Here is a 20,915-nt window from a genome sequence, read left to right as displayed (position 1 = left end):
TTTTATTTAAAAAGCCTCTAATTCAACAGGATCTCAGACATTCACATGCTATGTGATACAGTGTGCAGCACTTCTTCATACTCCCTGTACCTTTCTATTTGGGTTGTCATTTCATGCTTCACTATTTTTGCTACTGAAATTTAACTATGAAAACTGGTAGTATGGTAATATTCCTCCAGTTGAAATCAATTTTAAAAGACTTAAACAGCCACAGAGTTTCAGGAAAACAAATTTAACACACACAAATACAAGATGTACATTGAATTAGTAACTTAATATAGTATGTTCAGAGCAGTGAAATGATGGATATGGATATTTTAGAGGAGCAGATTAATACTAAGGAACATCATCCCAACGCTAGGTACCAAACCTAACGTTTAAATAAAATGAGCTGAGCTACTACAAGCTAGAAGAGTATATATGGAAAAAAGTATGGATCTTATAGAGACGTGTTTTAACAATGCTAACAAGTAGCTTGTCATTTGAACACTGGTTTTGAGGGCCTGGGCTCTTGGATTAGCTCTTGTATGCTTCCAGAGTATCTATATTCCTTCAGAGGACCTATGTTCTGTCGTCGTTATCAATATTTATGTCCCTAAAAAATCCCTTGTAACATGCAAAGCCTGTTTCATTGGAGGCACAGTTGCCTCATAGAGATGATAATAGTGAGTTTTTTCAAAGGCAAGCTTTCAATCATTCCATGTAAACGTTGCTCATGCAGTGACTTTAGATGCGGCCAGGGGACAGAGGCTCCTAACGCTGAACTTCTGTCACTAGTTTAATTCAGGCGCCCCCAGAAGCCTGGTTGGTCACCTATTATTCATTGTTAATAAAACGGATAAAGGTAACTAAAAACACCTACAAACACCCTCTTCAAATATAATAATGGTATTTTTCATATATATGCTAGAGGTGGTCCTCTCTGCAATATTCAGACATGATTAAAATTATCTTAAGTCTCTGGATGGGATGTTTGTAGGACAGCTTGCATAAGATGGTTCCAGTAATAATTTTTTTTGCATTCATCTATTTCAGTTCACTAGAATGAGTTAAGAAGCAGCATGATAACCTTTACTGATGGATGCACTATAATAAAAATGTCCTGTTTTGCAGAAATACAAAAACGTGTAATGCAGATAAAGAGCTAACTTTAAAATTACCACTAAATCCCCCTTTTTAAAAATTTTTATTAATATGCCATATTTAAGCATCTAATACTGAAATGAAAAAGCATCTGTCAGAGCAAAGGAGTGCTTTACAAGTGCTGACAACTGTATGTTGTACACTGTATTCTAATCAGAATTTGTCATGTACTTGAAGTAAGTATGGACAGCTTCTTCATTATATGTGGTAGCTATTAACTGAGAAAAGTCTGCACCTCAACTTCAGGGTTTTATAAGTCTCTACTTGGTCTAACACATGTGTACACACACATGCTTACTTTTTCCTAAGAAACTCTTGAAGGCATTTACTGTTTGAGAACAGAGATGCATGTAAGCATCCATGCTTTGTGGGTACTGGAATGCATTGTCATTTTGTGTTGAGAATATTCATTTGTAACTTAATAGCATAGCACCTATAGCATTATGACTATCCTAGAGAGGGAGATGAGGAGGGGATGTTTACAGGTGTGTGATATATCATAATGGATATATCATATCCATTGGATATATATCCATAACGGATATATCATATTTATGGCTTGTTCGTAATTTTAAAAGGCAGATTTCTTTATTAAGAAAAGCTGTCTCCCAAAAGTCCAGAAATATTTTTAAAGAAACTCATTAATGCTTTGCCCACCTTCACTTCAACCTCTGTACCTTATACCGTCACTTAAAAATATAGATAGATACCTTATACCAATGTCATACATAAACACAGTGAAGGCCAAGCAGGGCTATAGCCATGGCTTTGGTGCCCAGAGGTGAGGTACAACTACAGCCTCATCTAAGAGATGGCCATGAGGCATGTAAATATACCACAAGTGTCATATCAGCTGGTGCTTGTAGGAGAGGCATTAATATACACCTGCCCAATTACTGTGCTGCTTTGGGCTGGGAGAAATGCTAGGCTTCCACAGAATCAGAGAATGGCTCAGGTTGGAAGGGACCTTTGGAGGTCATCTTGTTCAACCTGCCTCTGCCCAAGCAGGGTCACTTAGAACAGGTTGCCTGGGACCATGTCCAGGCAGAGTTTTTAAGTATCTCCGAGGATGGGGAGTCCACAACCTTGCTGGCCACCTGTTCTGTCACGCTGACAGTAAGAAAGTGTTTCCTGCTGTTCAGAAGGAACCTCCTGTGTTTCAGTTTGTGCCCACTGCCTCTGGTCCTGTCACTGGGCACTACTGAAAAGAGCCTGGCTCCATCTTCTTTGCATCTTCCCTTCAGGTATTTATATACATTGATGAGATCACCCGGAGCCTGCTCTTCTCCAGGCTGAACAGTCCCAGCTCTCTCAGCCTTTCCTCACATGAGAGATGCTCCAATCCCTTAGTCGTCTTAGTGGCCCTTTGCTAGATGATCTTCAGTAGCTCCACACCTCTCTTTCACTGGGAAGCCTGTAACTGGACACCAGTGCTGAGCAGAGGGGAAGGATCACCTGCTGCAGCTTGCTGGCAACACTCCTCCTAATGCAGGCCAGGATACCATTAGCCTTTTTTGCCACAAGGGCACATTGCTGGCTCAAGTTCAACTTAGTGTCTGCCAGGACCCCCTAGGTCCTTTTTTGCCAAGCTGCTTTCCAGCTGTTTGGCTCCCAGCGTATATTGGTGCCTGGGGTGGTTCTTCCCCAGGTGCAGGACTTTGCACTTCCCCTTGTTGAACTTCATGAGGTTCCTGTCAGCCCATTTTTCAGTCTGTCGAGGTCCCTCTGGATGGCAGCATGACCCTCTAGTGTATCATCAGCAAACTTGCTGAGGGTACACTCTGCCCCATCATCCAGATCATGAATGAAACTGTTGAACAGTACTGGATCCAGCACTGACCCCTTGGGGTGCAACACTCATTACTGGCTTCCAACTAGACTTCGTGCCACTGATCACCACCCTCTGGGCCAGCCAGTCAGACATTTTTCAATCTACCTCACTGTCTGCTCATCCAGCTCATACATCAACAGCTTGACTATGAGAGTCTTGTGGGAGACAGTGCTGAAAGCATCACCCTGAAGTCTAGGTAGACAATGTCTGCTGCTGTCCCCTCATCCACCAAGCTAACCACCTCATTGTGGAAGGTTATCAGGTTGGTTTTGAAAGTGATATTACTGTGGAGATGAATTATTACTGAGTTTTCAAGGGCTGGTATATTTTACTCTCTCTATATATGTAGTGAGTGCATGTTTCTGTTTCTCTTCAGGAATTTTGTGAATACTTTTATTCAGTTTAAGAAGCCTATCATTGTAGCAGTAAATGGCCCAGCCATTGGACTTGGAGCATCTATATTGCCTCTGTGTGATGTGGTTTGGGCTAACGAGAAGGCTTGGTTTCAGACACCATACACTACTTTTGGACAAAGTCCAGATGGATGTTCATCCCTTACATTCCCTCGGATAATGGGCCTGGCTTCTGTAAGTAGCTTGTAGGGTAGGGGCTCACAGCTTCACAGTGCAGTTGTGATAATTTATCCAGAGTGATTTCAAGACTTTTTACCTTTGCTATGTTGTCTTTTCTTTATTTTTTCTTTCTCTCATGAAAACCTTTCATGAGAAACCAGTATCTATAGCTTCTCTGCTCCATGCTGTTACAACCTAGTCTTCACCTGCATGCACAGAACAGAAAGCAGGCACGGGACCTAATCCTATGTCATGGGCATCCTCAACCCTGATGGTGGCACAGAAGGGTTATGTCCTGCATACCAGGACACACCTTCCCTGCTGATGCCTTGTGAGGACCAGCCACCAGTGTCTTGCATTCAGCACAGCATCAGAGCATAGTGGAGAACGGGCTGGTCTCCACTCAGTGTTGGTAGGTGGCAGAGCACTGTGTCACCAGCTATTAGCAGTCTCATGCTAGGATGCAAAATAAGTAATTCAGCTTTCATGCACTCGTTCTGAAGAAGTCATGTCGAACTTCCTCGCTTTGTAGATTTCTGCGGATGTTTAACAGTAGTGTGTTATGCAAGAAGTACTCAGTCCAAATCACCTTTATGAAGGATTTTTTTTTTCAGTCTTGCACTCGATTTACACTATTGCTGGATTGAAAAAAAAAAAGTTAATGCTTTGCATTGTTCCTGAAAACATAAGCCACATGTTACTTAGTATCCCTTTTCTTGCTTTCCAATTAGATGAAAGTATCAAATGTAACAAAAAGCTATTTAAAAATCTTACCTACATAATTTTCATGTTGCTTACTGTTTTTATGCTGTGTTCTTTGAAATCTGTTAGACTATGTCCCATTCCAATTTGAAGCTGTACAGTAACAGTATGAAACAAGCGCTTGTAGCTACACCTGTTTTCCTAAATTACTGTTTATTATAAAAGCCAGTTTTTCCCTGTAGGTATTCACTGATTTAAAAATACAGATTTCAATATATTAAAACCATCAATTTGAACAGATCTAATGAATAATTGTGTGATGTCTGGATTTAGTTATTAGAAGAGAACAGAAAAGGTAACCGAAAGAGATTAACAGCTATAAGATTATCTTTAATATCTTAGCATGTTTCAAACTACTGATTGTTCCTTTCCCTTTTTATTTGGCCATCCATCCATCCATCCATTCCATCCATCCCTGTCCTTCAGAGACTTGTGGTTGTTACTTTTCGTTTCTTTAGAAGTTGTACAAAAAAACACAAGAAGCTCTTCCCTAGTATACTCTTCCATGTGTGTTTGTGAATGCTCTCATTTTGAAATAGAAAGATTTACATTGAAAGCTTCCAGTGATAACAATTCCATAATATTCAGTGCAAAAGTGAAAAAAAAAAACCAAAAGTCCACTGTTTTGATACTATCCTTGCCCCTCTGCAGTATAGCAATATCAATGCTGTATGGGTGAAAGCTGGACTTTAATCAGCAAATTTTATGAAATATATTCAGAATCCATACTGAAAACTTTGATAAAGTAGCATGCTTTCTATCTATAAAAGGGAGAGAGAAGTTGGAGGAAAGAAGAGATGGTATGAGTGAGATGAGAAACATGCAGGGGGGAAAAAAAATAAAATATCGTACAAAAGAAGGAATTAAGGCCTTGGTATGCATCCTAAAACTTGCTACAGATGTATTAATTCAGTGGTATTAGTCCCATTCTTACAAGAGTTAAGTCAAGCTCAGTGCATTCTTTTTATCATCAGCGGTTATGTAAAAATCTTCAATTGCAAGAGTGTTGGAAATATCTTCCCTACCAGGTCAGTCTTGGCTGGTGAGCAGGTCTGTTGTGGAGGGTTTTTTTGTCACAGAACATGTGAAACCATGGTTTTAAGCCATGTTTTTTAAGCCCAGCCCTTAGGATTCAAAACTGATACTGTATTGGGAACACCAAGAATCCTAGAAGGATTCTTAAACTTGGCTTTTGAGTTTTGAAAATAATCTATAATAGAGCTTAAGGCGACATCCTGTTTGGGGAGATATGTTATTTGTGTCTGCTGTGAAGTTCTTGGTCTGGTTTTCTGGTCCTGGATATAAAGCACAGGAGCCGTATGATCAAGCTTCACACGCTGGCTTTCCCTGTTGGCCTCCAGCACGCTTGGCAGTATTTCTTATGCATTTCTGTCAGTCGTGAGGGACACACATTTCCATAGTGTCTGTTGTCCACATCACAGCCAGGGTCTCGGGGCTTACAGAGACCAACTGCCTCCTGATGATAGAGCAAGAGAGCAGAGATGCTCCATGGCAGCTAGCGCCTGTGGGCTTGCATGAAAGGTCCCTGTGAGCCTCAAAGCTCTCGCTGTAACAGAGAGACCAGAGGATGTCCCAGTGAAGTTCCTCTGTGGAAGGAGAAAGACAGACTGAGTAGAAGATGAAGGGTGTTAATGAGAATCTTAGATTAATTAAATATTTTTATCATCTTCATTTCTGTTGCTGTATTATATTTCTTGGAAAGTAATGACCAAGTGTGTTAATTTTCACAGCAGATACAAAGCATGATTATATGATTAAAACTTGTTTAGCAGTGGATCTCCAGCATACATTAGGTAGAGAACAGAAGTGAAGATGCCAGAGCAAAACATTTCCCTTCAAAACCTGTCAACTGAGAACACTCATGGGAGTGCTCATTTCATGTGAGGTTTTCTGGTAATGCTGTGTTACAGCTGGCAGAAGGAAGATAACTGCACCATCATCATCTGTAGTTTTTCATGTTCAGGACAACTCAGCTGTTGCTACTGAGTTTTAGAAGAAATTTGTTAAGGTTTTCTAGTATTCATTTTTATCCTTGTTACCAAAGACACATGTGAAGAATATGTAGACCTGACCAGCTGACTTAAATTTCTGACTTTCCTAACTCCCAGTTAGATTGACTTCACGTTTTGATCTGTAATATAAATGTTAAGTATTTTTTAAAACTATTTTGGAAGAATTTTTTTTCCATATCTCCTTAGGAAAAGGATTCCTGTTTTTAGACAAACTTGTGTATACCACTGGTTCTTGGCTAGTGTTTCAGGTTAGTATTCACATATAATCTGGAAAATTAGAGGGTAGAGTTGTGATAGTTAATGAACCTTGTATATTTTGATTCTGCTTTCACAGAAGGTAGAACTATAGGGGTATATAATTTGTACCTTTAGTTTGAGGTTTGTTTTTTTTAAACTAATATATGTGTATCACAACTTTCCATATTAACTTATAAGAGATGTGCTGATGATAAATTTTATGTAAAAGATCCTAGGAACATCTCTTTTTTTTTCACATGCCTAATGGACTGGGAGTCAGCAACCACAGTGTCAGCAGAACCCAGACTTTCATTACAAAGGGGCAAGTAATAGACCTCTCAGTTTTCAAATTTATTCATGTGTAAAATGGCAATACTGGGAACATTACCTACAGTAATTAGGTAACTTGAGATCCTTAATGGAAAGTTGCTGTAATAATTACCAAAATTTCCAGTATGAGAAAACATAATATAACTCAGAATTTTGTCCTCAGAAAAATCTGTCAGGTTTGGGTGTTTTATAACAGCCTATTTCCCATATTTCAAGAGTCCGGTGATGGCTTTGTCATAGTTTCAATGTAAATTAGTCATTAAGAAACAGTAAAACTGATTTTTTTTTTTTTTTTTTTGAGGTTGACAATTACTCTGACTTTTTAATCTTCACTGGCTGTTTCTATGCAAATGTCACTGCAAACAAAAAGTTTAACTATATAACAAACTTCACTAAAGGTAGAATTAAAGCGTAAGCATAAATGGTTGTAGGATGAAGCTTTAATGGGGAAGCTGATAAATGATAATTGCAAATCAAAAAGATTTAGAGAACTAGAGATCACCTTACTGCATAGAACGTACTACTCTGTTCTGTACCTTTAAACTGTGTACAAGATCTTTTAAATCCTGAGGTTTGTTTTAATAAGACTGCTAAATCAGCTTTTGAAAGGATTTATCAGTTCAATATTGAACTCCTGAATAAAATGGGAATGTTTCTTGTCTATGAATTTGATCAGAAATTGGAATATATCCTGCTCACTTCAGTGGGTTTTGGAGGTCAAATTCTAAGATGATTCAGCTATTTTAAATGTTGCATCATAAATGAAATACTGCTGAAGACTTTTGAGAAGTGCTGAAAATAAACCATATATTTAGGTTTCAAACCTTTTCAGTACTAAAAAACAATTTAGTTGTAAAATATTTAACTGTTCTTTTCTACCAAGACTGGCAGTTCCCAGAAGGTCTATTACCAAAACTGGGTTATCTTTATAATTTACAGATAATGTAGATTTTTAGCAAATATTTCATTGCTCCAACTAACATTACTATAAAGGGCAAGCTGATGTATTCGTTGCTGTTTTACAGATCTGCCAGGCATTATAACCTATTACCGCATATACAGTTAATCAAGTCAGCAATACTGCAAGAAAGCTAGAGCTAAGGATCGTTCATGAACGGGAAATGGCAAAAGACATTTTCACGTTTAACCCTTAATCATAGACCTCCGTATTTTTATAACTATGGACGTAGTATAGTCAACAACACCGACCAGCTAGCTGTAGGCAAGTCTTTTTCTTTTTTAATTAAAAGTTGGAAGAGCTATAATAAAACGACTTCAAATAGTGCAGGCATTTTCCTTATTTGTTTTGAACATTTTTCCTTTAATGAGTTTTTTGTCTCATTACATTTCATACCAGAAGTAACTTTTTATCCCTTCAGGCCAATGAAATGTTGTTCAGTGGAAGGAAGTTAACTGCGCAGGAAGCTTGTGCCAAAGGACTCGTCTCTCAAGTATTTTGGCCGGGAACATTCACACAAGAAGTAATGGTTCGAATTAAGGAACTTGTCACATGTAATTCAGTTGTAAGTTTCCTTTATTTTCTTATCATAAAAATGTATTCTTAGATTAATAAGAATTAATCTAAGTATTATTAGACTACATCATTATGTCCTTTTTAAAAAAAAGAAGACCCATTTCCACAGAATCAATCAGGTTGGAAGAGACCTCTGGGATCATCGAGTCCAACCATTGCCCTGACACCACCCTGTCAACTAGACCATGGCACTGAGTGCCATGTCCAGTCTTTTTTTAAACACATCCAGAGATGGTGACTCCACCACCTCCTTAAGCAGCCCATTCCAATGTCTAATGACCCTTTCTGAGAAGAAATTCTTCCTAATGTCCAACCTGAACCTCCCCTGGTGAAGCTTGAGGCTATGTATGTCCTCTTGTCTTATCACTAGTTGCCTGGGAGAAGAGGCCGACTCCCACTTCACTACAACCTCCCTTCAGGTAGTTGTAGACTGCAATAAGGTCACCTCGGAGCCTCCTCTTCTCCAGGCTAAACAACCCCAGCTCCCTCAGCCATTCCTCGTAGGTCAGACCCTCCAGACCCTTCACCAGCTTGGTCGCCCTCCTCTGGACTCGCTCCAACACCTCAACATCTTTCTTGAAGTGAGGGACCCAGAACTGGACACAGGATTCAAGATGCGGCCTCACCAGTGCCGAGTACAGAGGGACGATCACTTCCCTAGACCGGCTGGCTACACTATTCCTAATAGAGGCCAGGATGCCATTGGCCTTCTTGGCCACCTGGGCACACTGCTGGCTCATGTTTAGCCAGCTGTCGATCAGCACCCCCAGGTCTCTTTCCGCTGGGCTGCTTTCTAACCACTCCTCCCCCAGCCTGTAGAGCTGCATGGGGTTGTTGTGGCCGAAGTGTAAGACCCGGCACTTGTTCTTGTTGAACCTCATGCCGTTGGTCTCAGCCCATCTATCTAACCTGTCCAGAACCCTCTGTAGGGCCTTCCTACCCTCCAGCAGATCGACCCTCCCACCCAGCTTGGTGTCATCTGCAAATCTGCTGAGGGTGCACTCAATCCCTACGTCTAGATCATCTATAAAGATATTGAACAGCACCGGCCCCAGAACTTGAGCCCTGGGGAACACCGCTAGTGACCTATTTTCATGAAACAAGGACTGCATTTTAGTATAGCAATGTCTTTTAACACATTCTTATGTATCATTTTGTTTCTGGGTTTTTGAGGATTTTTTTTAAGTCTGTATCTGACTCTTCTTAACCACAATGTACTATGGCATATGATAAAGAACATTAAACCAGCATTGGACTCTTTATTTTGGTTTTGTATTTTGGTTTTAATGTAGTTGCATAAATCCAACTTATTCTAATCAACAGTGTAAATAGTTGCCCTAAGAACTGCACAGAAACACAGAAATCTTGAGTTATCTTGAGTTGTAACTTAACGTCTTGAGTTGTAATTTAAATTACCAAGGAAATTACTGCAGTCTTTGACATTATGCTGAACTTAAACTTTTATGAGTAAGGCCTGATGCATTCATGGTTGTGTGCACTACTGGCAGTTACAAAAGACAGCTAAAACTACCACTAGTTGATGCTTTCTTACAAGAAGAGATGCAGTACAAATTAACTGTTCTGTGCATTAGAAACTTTGGATTTTGAAACAGATTCATAGTTTTCTAAATGGAAGAGCAAATGAGATTTTTTCAGACTATTTTAAATGCTTGAGAGATTCAAGGTCTGCTTGGTTATTAGATCAGTTCTGGATAATAGTGTTATGATTAGCCTTCACCAAAATGGAGTTGGAGTTCTCTTGTTACCAGTATAAAAACATATATATATATTCACAGTTAGGATTTTATGATTTTCATTATTTCCACATTTTTGCTGGTATAGGGTAAAGGAAATCCTGTGTGACACTATGAGAAAGATGCTAAAGGAAATGTTTCTTAGGGTCATAGTATGCCCATGAATTGATTAGCTTAAGTTCATCATCAACTTCAGGATTTGTCCATATAAACCTATAAGTGCAGGTGTTGCTCAGTTCTCGTGTAATACTAACCCAATTCCCTTTTTTTGGCCTAGGTACTTGAAGAATCCAAAGCTTTAGTACGTAATATCATGAAGGTGGACTTGGAACAAGCAAATGAAAAGGAGTGTGAAGTTTTGAAGAAAATCTGGGGCTCAGCACAAGGGATGGACTCAATGTTAAAATATCTGCAGAAGAAAATTGATGAGTTCTGATGAGATGCCCATTGACACTGGAATTGTATTTCTTGGACATCAGGGCAAACAAAATATGCCCAGTTAAAAAACCCATATAAACTTACCCCTTGCTCAGCTTGGGAACAGGAGTGGATACCCCCCCCTCCCCTTTTATTGTCAAGGGGTTTAAAAGTACTGTATCACTTAAATTTGAACAAAACTCCTTTCTCCCTGATTGTTACATATAGATATATGTATACACACAAGTGTATGTGTGTGCATATATATCTTTTTATATATATATTTAAAATGTAATATGTGTGTGAGAGTGTGTATGTAGACACACACACACACACAAGCTAAAAAAACCATTAGAGTGCACTACCAAACATCTCTTTAAAGGCTCTAGTTTTTGTTATCTATCTTTGGCTAGTACTGTATCAAATAGAGAATGGATTAAAAAGTGAATGGTGTTGCATTATTTTCTGTGTGGCAGGGATGTCTGGAATAATGCTTTTCTTTTTCATTAGAATACAGAATTGAAACGGGTATTAGCCAGCCCTTACTTTCACTGCCCAACGAGTCAGCTAAGATACCAGGCATTGTCTCAGAAGAAGGCTGAAATACCTCAATTAATGGAACATTCTAAAATATTTGGGAATTAAACCCTATTAAAATTAAATCACATATATCCCCAAAAAGAGAGTGTGCTCAGGATTAATGCTAAGAAAACACTGTCCTTTTTTGGGGGGAGGTATAGAGGGGTGGGAGGAAGGGGGCAGGAATATGTTTAATTCTTACCCAGATAGCATGAAGAAACCACTGTCTCTTGGGGAAGGGGAATGAGGGGAAGTGGGAGGGAAATGGAAGGGGGAAGAAAAAAAAACACAGAAGAAGCTTGTTTTGCAGTATTAGTGAATCACTGAATATCTTATGTATGAATATCCTAAGTTATAAGTTAGTTTTAGTGGGTTTTTAAATAGTCTCTCTGGGTTTGGGTGTTTTTTTGTTTTGTTGGTTTGTTTTTTTTTTAATAACTACATAAGTGCTTCTGTTGCTGGGTGAGAATACTACTTATATACAGTTTGGGTTTTGGTTTTGGTTCTTTTCTTCCTATTTGCTGGTTTAATTGATGTATTACACCAAAAAGCATTTTATGTTCATAAATTTTAGGTTCACTTAGAATATATTATTTAATAAGTTAAAATTCTTTTGGCACACTATTAAGTAAAAAAAAAAACTCCTTTAAAAAAAAAAACTACCTTATATTAGATGTTTAATGTTCTTTGTCTATGCTTTTTTATTATTTTAAATATACACTATATACAGTATGGTGTAAAAGAGTGCCCTGTGTAAATAGACCTATTTTGCATTCCTTTCAGGAGTGGTTATTGATTCCTGACTGCAGATATCTATTATTACTTGGGTATCTGTGCTTGCAATCTTATTGAATGTATTATGAAGAATGAAAAAGAAATCAGACCTTATTTTTGTACAGTTTTGAAGTTTTTACTTGGAACTGACCCACCTCCCCTTCCCAGTGGAGAGCTGTACAGTGTGTAAATCTGCCTTTACCTTGGATTGGTACAGTATTTTTGCATCTGTGGGACCTACTTTTTTGTTCTAGTAGTTTGAACTATATATAAACTGTACAATCTGTAAAGTTTTTATAGAATAAATATTCAGCTGTGAAAACTGGTTAAATAAAACTAATATTTCTTAACACATTTTAAATGTGGTTGTCTCATAGAGTTGTCTTTTTCAAAGACACTTCAGTTCTGATTTTAAAGTAAGAATTGCTGAAACAAATCTTGCCAATTAAAGACTTCAATATTTATGTTTTAGTTTGTTAAACTTATTTAAGCTCTTAAGAAGCCTTCAAATGAAAAGTTAAAAATTAATTTGTTGCTGTAAACTATGTAGAAGTTTTCTTTTGGAGGAGGTGGATGGGGAAGAAGACATATAGAAAGTCATTCTACTCTTGTTATTTCATTACAGTTCTAAAAGAACATTCAGTAAATGTTTCTTTGCAGTCTCTTAAAAACAGGTCATTTTCCCTACCATGCTCTGGCAAAGTGAGAATGCCTTAGCTGAATTTGATTTTATTGAAAGGGGAGAAGGAAAGATACCTTACCTATAGTTCTGTAATGTTAAACTTTTTGGAGTTCAACTCAAATTTCTATGAAGATCCCTTTTCTGGCATCTGTGAGAAGCATTTGGGTAGAGATTGCATCTGTTTCAGCTGGAGGATTAGTTATCCTTTCCTGAAACACGAAAGAACTTCACCGTAACAGAGGACTGGATCTAGAGATATTTAGAAGAATTAAATCAGTTGAAGGTGCAGGCAATTCAACTGGAAAAATAATTCTACTTGCTTCATTTTTTGTGTTACTATCAGTCAGGCTGTTATGCTGCCTACAGTTTGCATATTAAGATGTAAATTCCTGTCCTTAGTTCAGACCAATTCATATGCACTGTCAGTGTCACTGTTCAATTGGCCTACCTTTATATTAAAAGCAGTAACTAAATTTACACTATTAACTATTTATGAATGAGAGCATAATTTATGTAAACATTTTGTCTATATACTGGACTAGAGGGATACTGTTTCTTTAGGAAAATACTGTCCCGTTCTTTTCAGTATAGGTCAGTAAATATCCTTTGATGTGTGTGAAAAGTTACAGTTAAGTCTAGTTTAGCCTTTGCAAAACCCTAACAGAACAAAGACAGAAAAATTATAGCCTTCTAATAGCAAGCAAGAAGGCCTGAGAGATCATAAAAACTGACTGAAGACATTTTAAAATGAGTGTTTTCAAGGCTTTTCTTCACAGAAGACACAGGTCTTTGTCTAGTCTGGTTCATTGCTGATGCTTGTGTTGTCCTACATAAATTTACAGTACTGCATCGATAAACTAACCTCAAGCATCAGATTTCACCTCTGATGATTGAACCCAACTGTAGCCACAAAGGGGCCCAAGTTGAAGCATGGGGAGGCTGTTGGAGCCAGCACTACTTCTAAGGCACCTGGTTTGGAGTCGCAGCCTCCCAAAAGCAGTGGTACTTCAAAATGGCTTTTCTACGTTGATTCTGGTACTGATGTGTGAACAACTTCTACCTGGAGAATTTTGGAGCATCATGAATTGTTGGACCTGGGTGCAATGTAAGAATACAGAAACAGTATCTTTCTGAATGGTGCCTGAGAGAACTCCCAGATGGCTTTTTCCTTTTTAAACGAGGAAGTTTTTTTCCTCCTACAGGCATGAAGGCAAATCACAACATGCGTTTGGGTGGCAGAAGTCTGGTCAGTGGATAGTAGAATTAATTAGGAATAATGGTATTGGAATATAAAATTCAGCTAGCTTTAGCCTTTCTCAGTCCTGACCTTCAAGTCTCCTGTCAAGACTATCTGCTATCTTGATTGCATCACCATACTACACAATCTGCTTAATTCCTTACAGAGCATAGTCATGCTGCAAGGCAACTGTCAAGGTTGGTGCTGAAACTTAGAAGTAGCACAGGAGCCTTGATAATGCAGTGTAAGACTCTCTCTATGACATTCTAGTTCTCTTCCTGAAACAGGCAATGTCTCAGGTGCTAGCAAACAGCAAACAGACAAGCATTGGCAACTGGACTGCGGTGAGGCCATAGAGTACACTTTCCCCACACAACTTCCATCACATTCAAGTTTATTTTTGGAAGTAAATAAGAGAACTTCTCTCCCGGGCAGGAAACAGTACCAGAGAACCACAGGTTGAATGTACTTGGAACTGTTTGAAAGCCACCTGTGTACACTTAACCACACCTTCTTCTTCTGTGTTTGAGCAAAAACAGAAAGCAGAGCAAGGTTTTAGCTCTGGGTAAGCTAACCTACAACAAAAGGTAGTTGGGGATATTCTTAAAGTCAGGCATACTTGAACAGAAAAACATAATGCTGAGCTATGAACCTCTTAACTTTACACTGATAAATTTCATACTTCACCCAAACAGTGGTTAAAATAGGACTGCGAACATCTAGGAAATGAGGCAGCAAACAGAGCATTTCTGGCCAAGTGGACAGGAGCATGGACATTCAATAAATGGAGCCTATACTCTACCTAGGTTTGTTGGAGGAAGTTGAGGCACTTCACATTCATGTGGGACATGACAAGTACGCTTCTGAAGAGAGTAGGAGGGAGGAGATAGATACCTCAACTCAATCACAGTTTGCCATATGATTTTCCATCCTAAGGAACTGCCAGCAGCTGTCAACACACAGGCTGTCTTACCAGGCTGTAGCACAAGGCTGAGTTGGCAACCTTAAGTTACGCAGCATGGGAGCTCAGATGTACTGAAGATGGCACACAGGTGAATTTTCCTTCCCAAGGGAAGCAGTATCAGGAGGAGAGCCCCTGTATAGCACAAGATCACCATGGTCCTGTTCTGTACAGCCCCTCAGATTTCTCTAGAAAATACTTCACTCACAGGTGTCTGCATTTTTTTTTTCCACTTATTTGTGAGGGACATGGATGGCAGCTTAAGTCATGCACCAGACTTGCTAACAAACAAAAAGCAAATATGATTACCTCGTGAGGTACACCCAGGATGAAGCATGGTCTGATGTGCAAAGCTTTTGAAGTGCAATACAAAATAAGAAGATGGTGATGGAGTTCTTTTGGTCCTCCTCATCCCTTCTGCGCAAGGAAAAAATACAACAAATGAGGGGAATTAGAAACCACCAAGAAACAGCAGGTAAGAAGTCAAAGGAGCTGTAGGAGGAAATAAGAGAGAATAACTGCCGTTCCTTTAAGTCCTCATTCTTATCACCCTCAATGCTGGAAGAGATACCGTTGAAAAGAACACCAAGTGGACATATACCTGTTTCATACAGCAGTGTGGAGCACATTATCAGTACCTATGCCTAAACTCATGCAGATTACGAGCCTCACATTTGCAGGCCCTGGTCTTCGTGAGGGACTTCAACCACCCTGCTATCTCCTGGAGGGACAACACAGAGAAGAGTAGGCTCAGGGAGATCTCATCAATGTACATAATACCTGGAGGGAGGGTGCAAAGAGGATGAAGCCAGACTCTTTTCAGTGGGACCCAGTGACAGAACCAGAGGCAGTGGGCACAAACAGAAACACAGTAGGTTCCCTCCAAACATGACAAAACATTTTCTTGCTGTCAGGGTGACCGAGCACTGGCACAGGTTGCCCAAGGAGGCTGTAGAGTCTCTATCCTTGGAGATACATACTCAAAAAACTTCTGAACGTGGCCCTGGGCAACCAGCTCTAGGTGGTCCTGCTTGAGCAGGTGTTGGTGGGACCAGATCACCTCCAAAGGTCCCTTCCAATCTCTACCATTCTGTGGGAAAAAAAAAAAAAACACACACTTGCATTCATTTTCCAACTATCCAGTCATCATCCACCACACAACCTCTATGGCTAGAGCTGCTGGCTCATCAGGCTCTGCAACACTACATGATTCAGTCTTTGAGAACCCAACATCTCGTGCTGGGTGATACCAGATCACCCAGAACAGAGATAAGTACAGATCAGATCACATGTTTCAGATAAGACAGGGATCATCCTTTACCCTGTCTGTTAAAAAGCATAAAGAAAAAGTTATTTGTTCAAAGAAAAGAATTTATTTGTTTCTTTGAGGATAAACAGAATTGCAATACTTATCCAAAACAAATACATGCCTTTTACAGTACCTGAAACATTGCTCTGGCCTCAGCAGCTCCTTGAAATTTTGCATTTTTTTCCAAGATCTGCCTCAATCAAGCAAGCTGAACAGTAATCCAGCCACTGGTGGTCATACTGAAATGTAACCACATTGGCTACTCAAGAAGACAGCATATAGTGTGAGCCTTTAGGTCCAATGTAACACATCTTTCTTTACTGTGTCCTCTGGATATAACTTACTGAACACACACTATAGAGTAACTATGTAACTCTGCAGGCTGAGAATTCAACACAGAATGGTGTAATAAACCAGTATTTCCTAGATACTGCTTTCCAAGACTCATTCATTATAGCCCCTTACTTCCATCTCCAGTAAAATGTTCTGATTATTAGACAAAACCTAGAACATAATCTTCAAAGCCCTGCTTGTCTTCCCTGCCTCGCCCTTATTAATTAATTTTCACTAAATTCACTGTACCATCTCTCTCGGTAGGAAAAGGCACTCACTGAGGCCACCCTCAAAGTCACCCCAGTCATGCGCTGGGTAAACTTGCTGCTGCCAGTAGCAACTTCTGTGAAATGCAGATGCTGCTCCTTACAAATACGATGTTTTTGGAATTCACTGAGCTTGTCAAGTTGGACTGGGATCTTTAATCAAACAGTATTATCAAAACAAAACAAACCTAAAACCACCTGCTAAGCCAGGAATAACCGAGACATACCCTTCTACAGAAATCATGCTTGCACTACATGATGCAAAGTAAAAATTACAAAAAACCATAGATTTCTCTCCATGTTCAAATGTCAAAAGACAGACACATCCCCCTATTTCTTCCCTTTCTTCTCTCCACCATGCCCCTCCTCTCATGTCAAAAATAGCAATCTGCAAACTTAACTTTGTAATCTCAAGAGCTGGGCAGTAACATCCACAGAAGTATTTGTGAAGCCAGCGTTACATCGTGTCTATGAATAACTGAAGTCACACTTTCATTTTTTAATGTTTCTGAAGGAATTACATGTTCATTCATGCTGACAGAAAATGGTATTCTGGATAGAAATGAAACAAGTCCGTGCATCCAAGGGAAGGGAAAGAAAAAAGTCAGGTCTTGACATCAGTTTTCTTGAAGCAAAATAAACCACAACAGCCAGCCGGATGGAGGAACCAGGGGCAACAACTCCACAATCTTTTGGACAATCTATTTCAGCTCATGAAAACAGATTTATTTTCCCCTAGAATCATAAGCATCTGAAGTTATTGATATCAGTCTGTGGGGCAGGAGAATTATTTCTAATTCCTTCAACAGAAGATCTTTGCAGATTGTTAGTCCTAATGATGTAAAGCAGGAAACCTGAAGACCCTACATAACCCAGCTCTGAAGTAGAACAAACACTTAAAAAATAATTCAGAGCCCCGATGCTTCTGAAAGGTCCTGGCACAAGAAGATAGGCTACTGCACTTAATCCTTAAAAAGATGCAGCCCCAAGGTCTCCAGTTTGGGTTCCCCTACAATGGATACCCCCAGCATCACTACCAACCATTCAGATGAGGGTGACAGTAGTTTGTCACATTCATTCTGCGACAGACTTAGACATTGTGGCTCAGCAAATAGATTTTTCACAGACATTAAACAGTTTAAACATAATTGGTTGAAAACAGTTTTCAATGAAAAAAAAGTGGTGAGTGCACAAGAATGCTATTAATGAGATACCTCAAAACCTGGAAATATGTGATGAGTTTCTGGAAATCTCTGGTTAGCCTATATTAAAATGCTATTCCATTCCCTCACTACACTTCCTAACAGCAGGATAGGTCCACCCAATGCTCATGCAGTAAGTTAATGCTTTGGGAACAAAACTTGAAGAAGAGATGTGGCACATCTCTCTCTGGACAGTTCTTGACATGGTGGCATTAAAGCTGCCATTTTGCCACTGAACTGGTTATCACTGATTCTCACCATGTCACTTAAGATCTCTCTTTTTCAATTCCCCCTCTGGTAAATTGGTTTTGACTACTGAACTTTCAAAACCAAATAAGCAAGTAATACAGCAGTCTGTGACACTAACATATATAAAATAATGAAACAAATAAGCCATATAAAAATTGTCCAAAAGTTCCTGAGAGGGCTTGGTTGGCTGAAAATAAATGTGATTTTGCCAGTGTCTAGAAATGGACATGCACAGAGACCTTGACTTTACATTCAGAGACTTCAGAAATTGTCAGCAGAGTTTTGTACCCCAAGAGGGTGGTTTGAACTCAGAAAATTCCCTGATGGAAAATTTCTGGCCAGCAATCCACAATAACCTGACATGCCATCGTTATTTCCCCATCTCTGACGTTCCTAGTGCTCCTCTAGGTTCATACTGATGAAGAGCAACTGTAACCTGAGAAGAGCTCCAGCACTAACAGCAAGGACCCATGGCATGTTCCCAGAAATGTGTTATCACTGAAGACAGAGCAGCCCAGCAGTACAAGGTACAAGCGAGATAAGCGCTGTTTTTTCTCTCTCAGACCACTGCCTCATCACAAACTGAAACCACTTGCACAGACAAAGGAGAATCAGAGCATCCCACCCAGAATCTACATGAAAAGCACAAAAGAGAGGCACAGCTCCTCTGCAAGGATGACAGCTGAGATTAAGGATCTTTTACGTCTGTTTTTCCTATCGTGCGCACCAGGAGCCCTGTTCGAAGAGCTGCGCAAAGGCGCCCATGCGCCGTGCCTGGAGCGCTGCTGCACTTCACCCTGCAAATCACTGATGATAAAACTGCAGAGTTCAACATTACTAAGATTACAGACTTGCGCAGTTTCCCCACTAGATCAACACACTATCACCACCTCACAGGCTTTCTCATGAAGGGAGCTGTGATCCCAGCTCACACCAGCAACATGAAACTGCACCTTCCAGCATGCTCTCCCTGATAAGTAAAGCCATCCACGTCTATGACTAGCCAAAGGGGCAGACTGGGAAGAGTTGGAAAGGAGTTATCTAGGAGTCTGACAGAAGCAATGGCTTATTCTTCCTGGAGACTGTGAGGCCAGCGGCAACAGCGCAGTAAACACTGTGTTACCCAAGGGCCTTCAAACCACAGGTACCTCATGGTACTTGCAGCCCAAAAGCTGCTGGGTGGCCAGCACATGGTGCCAGTTCTTTTTTTTCGATTCGTGTTTTGTGGAGGGTCACCAAAATACTTCAAAAGCATTCACAGACCAACCGCTGGCAACTGCCGCAGAAATAGTGTGGCCATAAACGAGGAACGATGCAAATGCCAAAGCCTCTCAGCCTTCAAACTAGACGTATATTTAGAAATTCTGTGTTAAACCATAAAATTAAAAAACCCTGAACACTGTGGGTCTCCTAGCAGCAAGATCTGGCTTTGCTGATTGGGGCCAGCAGGGATTTGATCCCGAGGAGCAACACTCTTGCTTGTTGCTGCCTCTGGAAGGATAACATTTGTCAGAGAGCCAGAGAGCCTCTGCGACTCTGCGTCTCTGTGGGAACCCCTAAGGGGAAAATTAGGGTCTCCTCAGAACTGACAGGAAAATTTAAGACTTCCTCGAAGAAGAAAAGAAGCAAGGCAGAAGAAATCCGAGGGAAGAAGTGGAACTATTCCTAACAATCATGATAACTGCAGTTTTGTAAGTTAGGCTGGCTAGGTGCCCAGAATGGGTAAACAACCCCAAACCAGTTTAACTGACAAGCATATTACAGTTTGTGCAGCCCTGGAGCAAAGTAAAATGACCTCCAACTTTTCAAAAATCTTAGCTACAGATCTTCCCCATCCCTACTTTTTTTTGTGTAAATTAATAAACCTATGCTTTAATACAGTGGTGAAGTTTGATATTTCTGACAGTAACCATGAGGTTTAGACACATAGCTGTCAGTAAAAGCAAATGGGAAATAAATTTTGCTTAGATCTAAATTTTAAAAATCCCTTATTTAAAATATATTTACAATATATTTTAATTTACAAGGAATATATTTACAAAATATATTTACAATAAATACACAGCTGATAGTACGCACACAATGCATAACGTGCGGTCTTCACATTTATATTCTGCATGGACAACTTACCCAATAAGTTTACAAGGTTTTGCACATTTTAAGAGTTTTAACCACATTTTTTCAGTAACTTTTCTTCTTTTTTTTAAAATATGTTTTACTAACAAGTCACCCAATTAACTTTGTATCGAGACAACTTTAAACTCAATTTTATCCCCCGTCACACTCACCTAACATTGTTCCAGCAGAATTTCAGAATTCAACGCTTGTGAAGATCAGAAGTGTTCATAAAACTACACAACAGGGCCTGCTGGCACGGAAACTTTCACAAGCAATTCTAGGAACTCTGGAGGTAGATATCAGACATCCTCCTTGATGTCCTCTGTTGTAAAAAAAAAAATTTTTTTTTTTTTTTTTAAACAGAAGATGAAACAGTGCAATGATTTTGCATTGTTATTTGATCTGCACAGGCTTTTTCTGCCTGGAAAGAGTTAATCTGAATAGCAGTTTTCTTTCTTTAGCAGGAACTATGCATCCCCAGATCAAATTGTGTGGAAATACAAAATTATAAAAAAAAGGGTGTCCCTCAGGTTTACTGAGGAAAGGGGCAGGAGCCACATGAAACAGGAGCCCCTGAAAGGCTGTCCACTGT

General features: G+C 39.6%; 1 protein-coding gene and 1 long non-coding RNA gene across 2 annotated transcripts in view; one reads left to right on the top strand and one right to left on the bottom strand.

Annotated features, from left to right (window-relative positions):
- Nucleotides 1-11,061, top strand: part of CDYL (chromodomain Y like) — a 109,186-nt gene extending 98,125 nt beyond the window's left edge. The window contains exons 5-7 of the mRNA XM_068396937.1: nt 3,351-3,561; nt 8,288-8,431; nt 10,474-11,061. Coding sequence (XP_068253038.1) covers nt 3,351-3,561; nt 8,288-8,431; nt 10,474-10,632 — 514 coding nt within the window. The 3' untranslated portion in view covers nt 10,633-11,061. The remainder of the gene's footprint in view (nt 1-3,350; nt 3,562-8,287; nt 8,432-10,473) is intronic.
- A 1,672-nt stretch (nt 11,062-12,733) lies between these two features.
- LOC137661402 (uncharacterized) lies at nt 12,734-20,677 on the bottom strand. Its single transcript, XR_011047860.1, has 4 exons — nt 20,494-20,677; nt 15,827-15,936; nt 15,156-15,263; nt 12,734-12,897 (listed from the first exon to the last, which is right to left on the bottom strand). It is a non-coding gene; the product is annotated as an uncharacterized lncRNA (long non-coding RNA).
- Nucleotides 20,678-20,915: the final 238 nt, after the last annotated feature.

This window comes from Nyctibius grandis, chromosome 3, assembly GCF_013368605.1.
Source record: "Nyctibius grandis isolate bNycGra1 chromosome 3, bNycGra1.pri, whole genome shotgun sequence".
NCBI classification, from domain to species: domain Eukaryota; kingdom Metazoa; phylum Chordata; class Aves; order Nyctibiiformes; family Nyctibiidae; genus Nyctibius; species Nyctibius grandis.
This window is presented reverse-complemented; position numbering and strand designations above follow the sequence as displayed.